At 36.9% G+C, this 13,945-nt stretch overlaps 1 protein-coding gene across 1 annotated transcript in view; it reads right to left on the reverse strand.

The window, feature by feature from the left end:
* Window positions 1-2,088, reverse strand: part of sphkap (SPHK1 interactor, AKAP domain containing) — a 59,884-nt gene extending 57,796 nt beyond the window's left edge. Inside the window, exon 1 of the mRNA XM_080889803.1 lies at window positions 2,039-2,088. Within this exon, the coding sequence (XP_080745929.1) occupies window positions 2,039-2,082 (44 nt within the window). The 5' untranslated portion in view covers window positions 2,083-2,088. The remainder of the gene's footprint in view (window positions 1-2,038) is intronic.
* Window positions 2,089-13,945: the final 11,857 nt, after the last annotated feature.

Below are 13,945 nucleotides of genomic sequence, written 5' to 3' on the forward strand. Positions count from 1 at the left end.
TGTAAGTGCTTGGCTTTTCATTTTCCCCTCGCTCTGTCTCCCTAACCAAAGTCCCTGGGGAAACACCGGCTCGGGCCCGGATGATAAACTGAAGCAATTAAGTGTTGTAATCACACGCAGAATGAAGAAAGATGTCAATGAGGTGGAGCAACAACAAAAAAAAGCGTGCCCCCGCGTGGAAGAGAGACAAAATGCCTGAGTTATTGTAGGAGCCTTTTACTGTCTGAGTTTAAACAAAAAACGTATATATGGATACCTAACAGCAGCAAAGCAACTACCTCTCCACAGAACCACAGACAAGCTGCATAAATCACATTTATTTCTGTGCTTTTGACACTGCACACCACAACAGTAGACCGTAGATCAAAAATCCAGATGTGACAGACTTGCAGCTGTAATTTAAGAAGTTTAGCAAAAACCTTTTTATTAACTGTTTGGGAATTACAGCCATATTTATACATGGCCCCTGTTTTCAGAGGTTCAAAAGTAATTTGACAATGCCTGCCAAGTGAGGGATGTTCCCTCATTATTTCACAACAAAAACAGCAAACTGACGCCAAGTTTAAAACTGAGGCAGCTGTTTAGTGCCAGAGAACCCATCTCTAAATGTGAGGTCTAAAAAAATGCCAATGCAAGTGAAGGAGGCTGTCATTAGGCTGGAAAAAAATAAAAATAAAAAAAATAAACCTTTCAGAGAGACAGAGAAAAAGTTTTAGGAGTGAACAATCAGGTCAGCAACACCAAAAAGACCTTAAAGACCACAGAAGATGACTTAAATGGATGATGACAGAAAAACAGTTTCCCAACAAGTAAACAAGTTAAGAAGACTTCAGGAGGCAGTTGTGTCATTTTCATAGTCTACAGTTATGAGATGGCTATGAGATGGAAATACAGAAGGTTTACAGTATGGTGGGAACCACAGGTTACACTCAAGACTAAGAAGTCCAGGTTAGACTTTGCCAGAAATCATAACTAAGAACCTTCACAACAATTTTTAGACAGATGAAGCCAAGGTTAACTTGTACCAGAGTGATAGGAAGAGAAATGCAGGAAGAAGAAGAAACCACATCATCTGTCAAACATCGTGGCTGCCAGTGGATATGACTGATGACTCAAAGCATACTCTAACATCAACCTAAGAGTTTTTCAAGGTGAAGAGATGGGATATTCTTCAATAGCTAGGTCTGTCACCTGATCTCAGGCCAATAGATCATGGTTTTCAGTTACTGAAGTTCAACAAACAAGCAGCAAATTAAGGTAGTTTTTTTTTTTTGGCCACTACAAACGGTGACATGTGGGTACCATGGTGGGTACCCTTTGCTGCCTATGTTACTGAAAATTGTCACTTTGATACTGACAATAAATACTAAAACTACTCTTGGATTAGATCGCTACACATTTATAACTGTATCAACAACAACAATTCTTCATAGCTGCAAACAGCAGGCACAAAGCCCCTCCCCTCACTAGCAGCTTAACATGTGAAAAATTGACGGGCCACAAGTTAATGATAGAAGTTTAAGTATTACTAATTACCTGCATTAGCCATCTATTAAATTAGAGGCTGGAAACCTCATTTTCCTGGATATCAGTATCGTTTATATTATTGTAGAGTATTTACCTCACCTTGCAAACCGCTTTAAGGCAATTGTTGTGATTAAATGCTATATTAATAAAACTGAAATGAACTGTATTGAATTGAAGCCCCTCATGGCAAATCATAGCATTTGGTGACATCCATTTGGTTCTAGATTTCAGGCTGTTATTGTTTGAGAAAGATTTCCACACAAGTATTAAAAGTAGTATATTTAAAATTAGGCCTGTTTGTCCAATTACTTTTAAGCCTATGAAAATGGGGGAGCTTTCTAGGATTTGTTTAATTCCTGAATATTCAAACTCTCGGATTAAAGCTAAGAAGGTGCTGCACAGAGACAAAAATATAAAAATGGATATTGTTCAAACACTTAAAAGACTGAACAGTAACTGTACCGTATGGTTCATGCAGGAAATTAAGAAAAGCAGAAAGCAATGGTCTTACAGCTCAGTGAAGGTCCGAAGCACAGCAACGAAAGCCGACAACATCTTCAGTCTTATTCTTGTTTTTCTTTTCCAAATTTCTTAATTTCCAGGTTCTGCACCTGAAACACACAAAGACACTTGAATGGTTAGACGAGTTTATACAAGCACATATACAACCACGCAATTGGTGTCAGAAGGTATGAACAGATGGCTGCCTTTCTTTGATGCCACGTTTGTCCTGCAGGCCCACATAGCCACTGTTCATGCCCACATGCAATTAAGGAAAGACTAAAAGCAAAGCTGCAGGAATACATGTGAAATCAAATCACTCAATATCAGCTAAAAAAAAATATCTATTTAATGCCGTAATCCAAGCAAGCAAGCCACCAGGCCCAGGATCCTCCAGCAGCCACAGGCCCAGGCTCTTCCAGCAGTCACCAGGCCCAGGATCCTCCTGCTCCACCAGGTCCAGGATCCTCCAGCAGCCACTGGGCCCAGGATCCTCCAGCAGCCAGGCACCAACAAGTAAACCAACAGTGACTTCAACGGGCCATCACAAGGAAATACCAATCTCATCATTTTCAAAATGCCACCTAAAAAAGCAAACCCAGGAGTTGAAGAGGAGTTGGAGGAGATTAGGAAATCGCTTAATTTCATGTCTGATGAACTGAGCAAAGTGGCTAAACAACAAGGTATGCTACATGACCTAATGGATGAAATAAAACAACTAAAAAACCTCATAAAGGACAAGGACAAGAAAATAGATGACTTGGAACGGCGAATCGAGGACCTTGAACAATACACAAGAATGGATGATTTAGTCATAAGTGGTCTGGAGACGCAACACCGAACCTACGCCAGAGTAACAGCTGGCGGAGGTAAAGACGGTGAAGATGCCCCGGTAGAGGAGCTGCAAACGCTTGAACAGCAAGTGATAAAATTCCTTCAAACGAAGAATGTAAGTATTCAGAGCCATCATATTGCAGCATGCCACACGCTCCCCAGAAAAGACAGTAAAACAAAGCCAGCAATCATTCTTCGGTTTGTGAGTCGCAAAACAAAGATTGAGTTACTGAAACAGGGTAAGAAGCTAAAAGGGACTGGTGTGTATTTAAATGAACATTTAACGAAAAAGACTGCTGAAATTGCAAGACAGGCACGCAGCCTGAGAAAACAAAATAAGATACAAGCGACATGGATGAGGAACTGCAAAGTAATGATAAGACTAAATGGCAATCCCGAAGAAGCGAAAGTTGTGATGATAAGAGAACTCAAAGACTTAGAGCAATATAAATAATCAGGAATCTGCTATGGAATCTATTGGAAAAGTGACGATTGGATAATGAACAATGGGTATGGAAAGTGTTTCTGGCCTTATGGCTCAAAAACAATGGAAACAACAACAACAAAAACACATAAATGACAAGTTTGGACACAGATTATAGGTTTCCATTCGGAGATATTGAAGAGGAGGAATTTGATTATGAAAAGGACTGTCAAGGTGGTTATTTTGCCACACACGCTGAGAAAACGAACTTCAAAACGTTTAACTATGCAGAGCACAACATGAATGACCCTGAAAGTAACATTGACCCAGATACCCACTTCTACAATAACACCAATAATACTTGTGAGTACTATACAGACGACCAATTCAATGTGAATATTAAAATGGCAAATGCATTGTCGGTCATACATTTCAATAGTAGAAGCCTGTATAAAAAATGTTCTAAAATTACAGAATGTTTAAGTAAGTTAAAAAAGTTTAACATAATTGCAATATCAGAAACATGGCTCGATAATGAGAAAGTTAGTGAAATGGGACTGGAAGGATACGAATTATTTACAATGAACAGGGTGAATAAAAAAGGAGGCGGTGTTGCTTTATATGTAGATAAAGTTTTGAAATGTAGTCTGATTGAATGCATGTCAAGCACCATAGATAACATATTGGAATGTGTCACTATTGAAATTCATGTTGAAAAAGCTAACAATATAATTATAAGTTGCATCTATAGGACACCAGGTTCATGCCTTGAGTTATTCAATGAAAAACTTGCTGCTATGTTTAGCAACCTAAATGATAAAAAAAGTGCAAATAATTTGTGGTGATTTTATTATAGATTTGCTAAACCCAAATGGACATCAGAAAACAACAGATTTCATAAATACAATGTATAGTAACTCCCTTTTCCCTGTAATTATAAAACCAAGTAGAATAACAATTGATACAGCTACATTGATAGATAATATATTCACAAATAAAATTGACCATGAAATAGTAGGTGGACTTCTTATAACTGATATAAGCGATCATCTTCCTGTTTTTGCAATTTTTCAAAATTATTTTGGGATTAAAACTAAACAAAAGAATCAAATATTTGATATGATACGACATAGAACAACAAGAGCCATTGCTGCCCTCCAGGTGGACTTAAAGGAACACAATTGGAATGAGGTTTTTGCAAATGAAGATTCAAATAGTGCGTATGATGCATTCTTATCAACTGTAATTTCACTATATGAAAAACATTGTCCTTTAATGAAAATCACTAGAAAGCATCACAGATCAAATAAGCCATGGATCACAAAGGGGATAGAAGATGCATGTAAAAAGAAAAATAATCTATATAAGAGATTCATAAAACAGAGGACAAAAGCTGCTGAAATAAAGTACAAGTTATATAAAAATAAATTAGTAAATATTATAAGAACAAGTAAGAAAGAATATTACCACAAATTATTGGAGCAAAGTAGAAGTAACACACAAGAAACATGGAGGATATTAAACAGTATAATCAAAAAGGGCTCAAAAAATAAGAATCATCCAGATTATTTTAAAAAAGATAAAGATATTGTGCTTGATAAAACTAAAGACATTGCAAATGAATTTAATGATTTCTTTGTAAATGTTGGCTTTAATTTAGCAAAAGAAATTCCAGAGTCAAGAAATAATAACGACCTAAATAAACATATTACTCAGATTGTGTCCTCCATGTTTATTGGTGCTGTAACTCATAGAGAAATAATTAACATTGTGAAGACATTTAAAAATAAAAAGTCCACTGACTGTTTTGGTATTGACATGATATTAGTTAAAAGTATTATAGAATATATAGTGCAACCTTTCGCATACATTTGTAATCTGTCCTTTCGAACTGGTGTCTTTCCCTCACAAATGAAAATAGCAAAAGTTATTCCAATCCATAAAAACGGAGAGAGATGTCAGTTTACCAATTATAGGCCAATATCACTACTCCCACAGTTCTCAAAAATTTTAGAAAAGTTATTTGTTAATAGACTTGATAAATATATTGAGAAGCATAATCTCCTAAGTGATAACCAATATGGCTTTAGAGTGAAAAGGTCCACTTCAATGGCAGTGATGGAACTTGTTGAAGGGATATCTAATGCAATAGATAATAAGGAATATACTGTTGGTGTTTTTATAGACTTAAAAAAGGCGTTTGATACAATTGATCATTCTATATTAATGAATAAACTAGAGAGATATGGCATAAGAGGGATAGCATACAAGTGGATGAAAAGTTACCTGGATGAAAGATATCAATATGTCGAATTCAATAATGTAAAATCTAAGCAGTTGAAGGTAACTTGTGGTGTTCCTCAGGGCTCTGTGCTGGGCCCTAAATTATTTATATTATATATAAATGACATATGTAGTGTTTCCAAACTGTTAAAATGTGTATTGTTTGCTGATGATACGACTCTGTACTGCTCAGGTAAAAACTTAGAACAGCTTCTGACTACAGCGGAAAAGGAGTTAAATATATTAAAAAACTGGTTTGATGTAAATAAGTTATCATTAAATATAAAGAAAACAAAATTGATTATTTTTGGCACTAGACAAATGAAAAATGTATCTAAAATAAGGGTTAATGGAATTGAAATTGAAAGAGTGTACGAAAATAAATTTCTTGGAGTGATAATTGATGATAAGCTGAGTTGGAAGTCTCATATAAACCACGTGAAAACAAAAATGTCAAAAACCATTGCTATTCTCTATAAAACAAAGCATGTCCTGAACAAAAAATCATTATACACACTTTATTGTACTCTGTTGCTTCCATATATGACTTACTGTCTGGAGATATGGGGTAATGCATATAAAACGAACACTCTTCATATTTTCAAGTTACAAAAAAAAGCTATAAGAATTATAAACCAATTAAACTATATAGAACCAACTAACATTTTGTTTATTAATCTGAATACCCTGAAATTTTATGATTTAGTTGAATATAAAATGGCACAGATAATGTATAAAGCACAAAATAACTTGCTTTGCCCCAGTACTCAGAAGCTGTTCAAAGTCAGAGAGAGTCAATATGACTTAAGGGGAACAGATTTCTTTTAAAAAAAAACAAGATAAGGACAAATATAAAGCAGAGATGTGTTTCTGTTAGAGGAGTTAACCTGTGGAATAGTTATGACAGTGATTTAAAAAGGTGTAGGTCATTTTCCTTGTTTAAAAACATGTTTAAAAATAGAGTAATAGAAAAATATATAAATCAAGAATGAAAAGAGCAAAAAGGAGAAAAAAAAACCTCTTGATTCTTTTGCTTTGATGTAGTTACTTATCTAAGGTGGAAAGTTTTTTTTTGTTTGTTTGTTTTTGTTTTGTTTGTTTGTTTGTTTGTTTGGTTTTTGCTTTGTTTTATTATTTTCTTCAAGCCCTGTGTACAGGAGCTGCATACAAAAAGATATTTTGTGAAAAGGGTTGGCGTAATAAGCAAATGCTTCAGCCAATACCTTTTGATTAGCCTTGTCTCATGCTTTCTTTCTTTATGGTAGATTTTTTTCTGTTTTCACTGTTTGTTTGTTTTTTCACTGTTTTCACTGAGATTTGAATTTGAATGCTAATCAATAAAATCAAAATCAAATCAAAGTAAAACTAAAATATTATAGAGTTACATCATTAAACATTGGAAAAAATATCAAAACTATACAGCCAACGGATCAAATGTTTTACTTTTAATGTAAAAGTTCTTGTTTCAGGCTAGTTTCTTTATTGTGTCTCAACACATATTAAGGTATTAAGTAATAAAGCATTGTTTTTGCAAATTTTTCACTTTTCTTGTGTTCCAACATTTTAATTAGTTGACGATGTTTAAAATTGAGAGCCTATTTGTGAGAATTGTTAAACAAAATTTGCACATTGTTGTCAAAAGGAAGGTAATGACCTCACAATTTTTAGCATTGCTGATAATGATGAAAGTGATAAAGTAACAGGGATACGTTTCCTGATATTAAAACTGGCTTATCAACTTTTGTTGCAACTACTTTTTTTCCGTGTTTATGTTTAACCCACTGTAATCTATAGACAAGAAGGTACAGTAACTTCTGATTGAGTTATTAATTTGAAATGATAGTCACATAGCACTGTTGTCCTAGTGCTATGATGAGGTCTTGGAGGATTGTAATGAGGTTTTGGCACCAATTAATGAAGTTATTGGGCATTTTAATGAGGTCTGAGTAGAAAAGAAATGAAGTCATTAAGCTCGTGTTGATGTTCACTTTAATCTCACACACACAAACACACATTAATTGCTTATCCTATTACGATAAGGCTACATCCTCTTGATTAATAAAGATATCAAACCAGCTTGGTTCAAAAAGCCAGTGAGTGGGAAAAAAAACAGTTTGGTCAAAAATACTAATTGAGACAAAAAGACTGTTTGCAGCATTTTACTGCTTTCTGGCAGTTATTTATTTATTCATTCATTTATTTAATAGAATTAGCCAACAAAAGTGTAACCACTCGGTTTAACCTAGAGCACAGACAAATTACATTCAGATTATGTTAAAATTACATGCACTCACATGCAACCTTGCAATACTAAAGATAGCTTAAAGTTGCTCTATTCTCAAACTTGATTTACACGTTTGTGGCTTTTAATGATTTCTTTGAACTGCTTTTTCGATGTATACAATGTGTACGTTTTAGTCTGCATGTATACTTTTGTAAACTTGTGCCCTATTACTATTTTTTTACAGTGATTAAGGTACAATATGATGTACAATCATTCCACGCTGGAAAAAGAACAGTTCAAAGAAATCATTTAAAGCTCAAAATTCATCCCATGCCTTGATGAGTGTAAATCTCTGAGCAAATTAAAGGCTTTTTTACTCAAAGTGTGCTTTAATATACAGTATTTTTCGTAGGCTAGGAATCGTGTACTGTATCTAGCTTTGAGGTACAATAGTAATTGGCATGATTAAGTCATATCTTAAAGAATGAACAGTAACAAAATCTTATTTTAAGACTTGTAGTCTTTTAGCCTTGAGCTTAGATGTTCCATATTCCAAGATAAAATTCTTTTCAATTTACCGCACAGAAATTTTGGGGGCAGGTACTCCAACAACATTCTGTAAAGTTTTGAACACAAAAAGCAGACATAATTTCCTCTGATCCTTCAAATGACTCAGTACTGAATTCTTTAGTCTAATCATCAGAGAATCACATTCTTCCTTTCTAAAGGCTACATATACTTTTATTTTTGTTAGTTAAACTACAGGATGGCTTCATATTACATGACAGCAAAACCCTTCTGCTGAAACACACCATGCTTATAACAAACATCTCTGGCTCATCAGACAAGACAATCAGTGGCCAGACAGGTGGGCCCTGATTGGCATCTTCAGGCTCTGCAAGCACAGAGAAAAGAAACACATTAGATTGGTACTGTACGGTCTATGCGCAGCTAGAGAGGAAATAAATGATCTGCACGCCATGTCCTCTTTAATTTCACTTTTTCCATCAACCTCTGTGCATCAATACAAGACAATAACGCTTCTTTAACAGAAGAAAACATGGTGGGGGTTAATCCAGGAGACAGCTTTGATGTCTTATTGATTTGAAAGACTTTGCATTAGGCTACCAGAAATTCTCAGGCTGACATAACCTTTTTGACGGTAGTCTTTCTTCATCCTTTGATCGAAATGAAGAGGCAAGCTCCAAGCAATGCTATCGCACAGAAAGAGACTTTTTTTTTCCTAAGAGGTGCGTAAGGTCCCAAAGGCAGAGAGTGATGGCTAATTCAAAATGCTTCTTCTAAGTGTGGAGATAAACATCAAGTGAAGCAATCTTGCTTTGATGGCTACTCTTTTGATCTGGTCCAGTGTCCACAAGCACTTAAAGGGTTTGGGGAAGGAATATAGAAGAACATAAAAAAGAAAATAAATTGCAAAGGAACATTTTATTACCCCGTGTTCTCTCTTTCCCCATCAGTCTGTCTGGAGATGACTCTGGAAAGCCATTGCACGGCAACAACAAAACGGAATAAACAAACGGGTGAACAGAGGTGAATAGAGTCCAAGTCCAAGCAAAAACCCGACAGGAGTGCAGGGAAAGTGCAGTGTTACTGTCTGATCACCTTCCATTACTGCAGAGTTCTAAGGTGGGTTTATATGAAGTTTGTAAAGATACAAACCAACTATGGAATGAGTGTGGTTTAAGTTACTAACAACAAATACACTACATGGAGAATAATTTTGACCCACAGCTCTTAATCTTTGAATTCAGATGTTTTTTATCCAGTTATCTTCGAGTTACCACACATGTATACAAATTAAGCACCTAGCCACCCAGCCTGCCTTTACAAAAATATATGATATAATGCTGTAAATTCAAAAGTGTTTAGCAACCACAGCAACCCAGACACAGAGTTTCCAAAGCTCTGCTTTCTCTATAACTGCAGTACCAAACTTCATCTGGCATTAACATCAGCACAAAAACTGTACACCAGGAGCTTCGTGGTTTGGGTTCTCATGGCTGACCAGCTCCTCTATATGTAATGTGTAGGTGGTTCACACTTTGGTCCATATATAGTTTATTTATCAACATACCTGTCACTGAATATGATTGACAGCTTGCCTAATGACTTGATTACCTAAACAAATTGAGCCTAACCTTTTATTGCAATAATCAATGATCTAGGATTCGGGACCTGTTTTGCCTGGCAGGTCACCTCTTTCTGCTACTGAAGACTTAAACTTTAAACTTTCTCAAAACAACAACAACTGGTTCTAAATATAAAGTTTACACTCAGATTACTGGACTACTACTACTATTACTATTGTTAACACTGTTACTAAATGCTAATAAATTTCAAAGCATGCTGTATGTGCTCAGTTGATTGTATGTCTACATTTCCGTTGCGTGCTAATTGAGAACACCTTTTGAGAATCACACTTTTTTACCTTCCTTTTCCTTCTTTTTTCTGGAGGCATCTGGAGCCTGGAATCCCGACAAACAATCAACCATCAGCAACAATGCTTTTTCAAACCACCGCCTAAAGCAATTTTAACACTGATAATTTCATACTGTAGGAAAACGGCACTTTTTGACAACTATGGGGTCAAATTGGCAAATATTCACTTTTTACCTTTATTGTTCTTCCAAATAACCTCTGATAACCTGGGGATTTGTTTAAAACCTGGAGGTCTGCCTGATGCATATTTGGTATGGTATGGTGCAGTGCTTCCCAACCACTGTGCCACAGCACGTAGCTGTGATGTGAGAAAAGATCAGGTGTGCCGTGGAAGATTATCTGGTTCCACCTGATTAGTACTCTCAGCAATCGGCGTGAGTTACGGGCAGAACAATGACATCCTCTTCCACTAGAGGGCAGTACAACTACCTGCTCTAATTAAATGGGTTGCTAACTGCCAGTAAAACAGAAGAAGACGAAGAAGAAATGACGTAATAGTCATGCTGTGAGACGACGCAGCAATAAACAATAGCAATAAATAAATATTTGAAAAGAAAAAGTAGTCAATCTGAACTGGTCCTGGACAAAATCCTGACCTAGATGAGGCCCTAGCATGAGTAGTGGTCAGACGAAAGCAAAAAGGGTGCACTGGGGACAAACTGAACCAATTCTGCTACACCTGGTGGAAGAGGAAAAGTTATCAATATGCTTTTGTGACATTTTTGTTTGGTGGTGGGCCGTGTGATTTTTCTAATGAAACACTAATGAAGAACCTGCCCTTGGTCTCCACTGCATAGACATTACCAACACAAATAGCAGGGCCTACTCTGGGGATAACATTAGGGGACTTCATTTGATATCCAGTTACATAAAGTTGATGCTCAGATTACACTGTTGTTGTTATTCTATAAGATTTAAGGCCTAGATAATGAAAGCTACAAGTTGCATAAAATAGATGGTTAAATGTTCCAATAGAATAATATACAAAATATTTAAAAATACAAATAAAAATAGAAATATTATACAGGTTAAGGATTAATATGATATAATATTACTGTCTCATAGGAAATGCACATTAATATATAACAAAGCCTCTTTTTAACCCAAGGTAAATGTCATGGGTTGCCTAGGTTAATGAGTCATTTTACTGTCAAAGCTTTTCCCACAGTACAGACACATGTTTTTATAATTTCATGTGTTTTCACACATCACAGCTGTGACACCCTCACTCTGTCTCAGGTGCTATATCGCAGTGGTGCAACAACACATCTAATTCATGCTGAGAAAAACAAAGCCATTGCAAACAGCATAATAGCATTTGCTTAAACATGCCAAGGGAACAATCGCTGGTACTTTCCACATGGGACATCATCACTAAATGCTAACCGCAAAGTCATAGCGGACTTTGTTATGATCATTTATTACACACTGTGAGGATTATCCTAGTGTGGGGAACAGACATAATATTAAGAATATTAAGAATGATGTCAGAGTGACTGGAGAGGAGGAAGGAGGAGACTTGGAGTGAGTGGGACCAGGGAGCACTGTGACTTTGATGAGCATCTCTTGCTCTGCTTTCTCAACAGGCTCTGAGAAATCAGGATGGCAGCTCAGCGTCACTGAATCCACCACGCAATCCTTCTGGCAGTTTTTGTCCTAGTTGGGCTTCAGTGTGGTGCCAGGTCTGCCGATAGCACCTGCGAGATAGAGTACCCTGTTTTTTTCTAGCCCTTTGATTAAAGTTCTGGATTAGTGACTCTCCTGTTTGTGACTTGATGGGAGCAGAAAAAAGCAGAGGCTGTGGAAATAGACAACTGAGCTTTCAAGTAGTTTGACATGGAAGCCCCTGACATATCAGCAGCAGCAGGCACTGAGCAGACCTACTCTCTGTTATTTGTAAGGTCCTGAGACCAAGAAACAACACAGATAATGTGGTCAGGGCAGAGATTCAGAGCATCAAAGATCCCTCTATTCAAGTTTCTTTAAGTTGAGTTTGCACCAGATACTATTATAGAATAGTAGAGAGAAGTACGGTGGCTCTGAGAGGCCAAACAAACTGCAACTTAAGAAAACACCAGCAATAAGAAAAACGCTGCAAAAGCACACAAAACACAACAGAAACAGGAAAGACGACAACGGAAATAGGAAAAAACAGATTTCCAAAAGCACAAGGGAAGTGTTTCTGGGGAGACAATAACCCGACGGACCACTTGCAGGAACCCAAAACTTGGCTTGTTTTCATGATTCATATAATACTGGTGACGGATTTTTAGGCTAATAGTTAGACTAACACACTTACCTCTCATCTTTTCTTTCCTCACAAAACTGATAGATCCTCCACTTCTTTTAAGCGTATCCCAGAGCAATTCTTAGCATATTTTGGTTCCTGCAACTGGTCCGGCGGGTTATTGTCTCCCCAGAAACACTTCCCTTGTGCTTTTGGAAATCTGTTTTTTCCTATTTCCGTTGTCGTTTTTTCCTATTTCCGTTGTGTTTTGTGTGCTTTTTTCTTATTGGTGGTGTTTTCTTAAGTTGCTGTCTGTTTGGCCTCTCAGGGCCACCGTAGAGAAGACTCAAAAGTTGGGAGAAAGACTAAAGACTGCTTTCTAAATATGCATATGCTTCAGTGTAACTAATATTCAAATGCTATGCCCCCCTGCAGAAAGACAATGCATATTATGACAGTCTCACCTGCACTTCCTCTCCATCATCACTGCAGACTTGGTCCAAATGGTAAATGGCCTGCATTTGTATAGCGCTTTTCTAGTCCATAGGACCCCAAAGCGCTTTACACTACATTCAGTCATTCACCCATCCACACACACATTCACACACTGGCGATAGCAAGCTACATTATAGCCACAGCTGCCCTGGGGCGCACTGACAGAGGCGAGGCTGCCGGACACAGGCGCCACCGGGCCCTCTGACCACCACCAGTAGGCAAACACGGGGTTAGTATCTTGCCCAAGGATATTTGGCATGCAGCCAGGATGCAGCCTGGGATCGAACCACCGACCTTCAGATTAGTGGCTGACCTGCTCCAAAGGCTGGCACAGCGGTAATTTAAACTTTTGAAAGAACCTCAAAGCAAATTTAAATTCAAACTGTATGAGCATAAACTAATATATCATTCAAAAGCAACTATTGAGGCAAACCGCTATAAACTTGTAATTTCGCTTAGACAGAAACAGTCGTGACTTTCATGTCATGCTTTGATTTACAGATTATTAAAACTGAGGCAAAATCAGGCTACAGTAGTTTGAATATTTCAAAAGATTGGAACAGAAAATCATGTGTGCCGCCTGGCTCAAATTTGTAAAAATCCATATTAAAATGGCTGAATTCAATTCCACTGAGCAAACTCAGATTCTGGAGAAGCCCTTTGATCACACCAAAAAACAGAAGAAATTGAGTAAACGTTTAACAAAGGATGCTGGCAAGGCAACCAGCGCAGACAGAAAGGCAAAAACCTGAAGAAAATCAAAAAATAGGTCACAGGCAAATATCTTACACAAGGAATCACAGGTGAGTCAAAAAACAGCTCGAGTACAAAGCTTGCAAAGGTAATTTGGCAGCTGAGTCATTGTTTGTGATTGGCAGAAAAACAGGAATTACTAAACAACAGGAAATTACTCAGCTGGAGTTTAGTAAAAAATATGAATTTAACTGTGCAGAAATCACACGCACTACAA

The sequence above is a fragment of the Rhamphochromis sp. 'chilingali' genome (assembly GCF_963969265.1).
Source record: "Rhamphochromis sp. 'chilingali' genome assembly, chromosome: 8".
In the NCBI taxonomy this organism is placed as follows: domain Eukaryota; kingdom Metazoa; phylum Chordata; class Actinopteri; order Cichliformes; family Cichlidae; genus Rhamphochromis; species Rhamphochromis sp. 'chilingali'.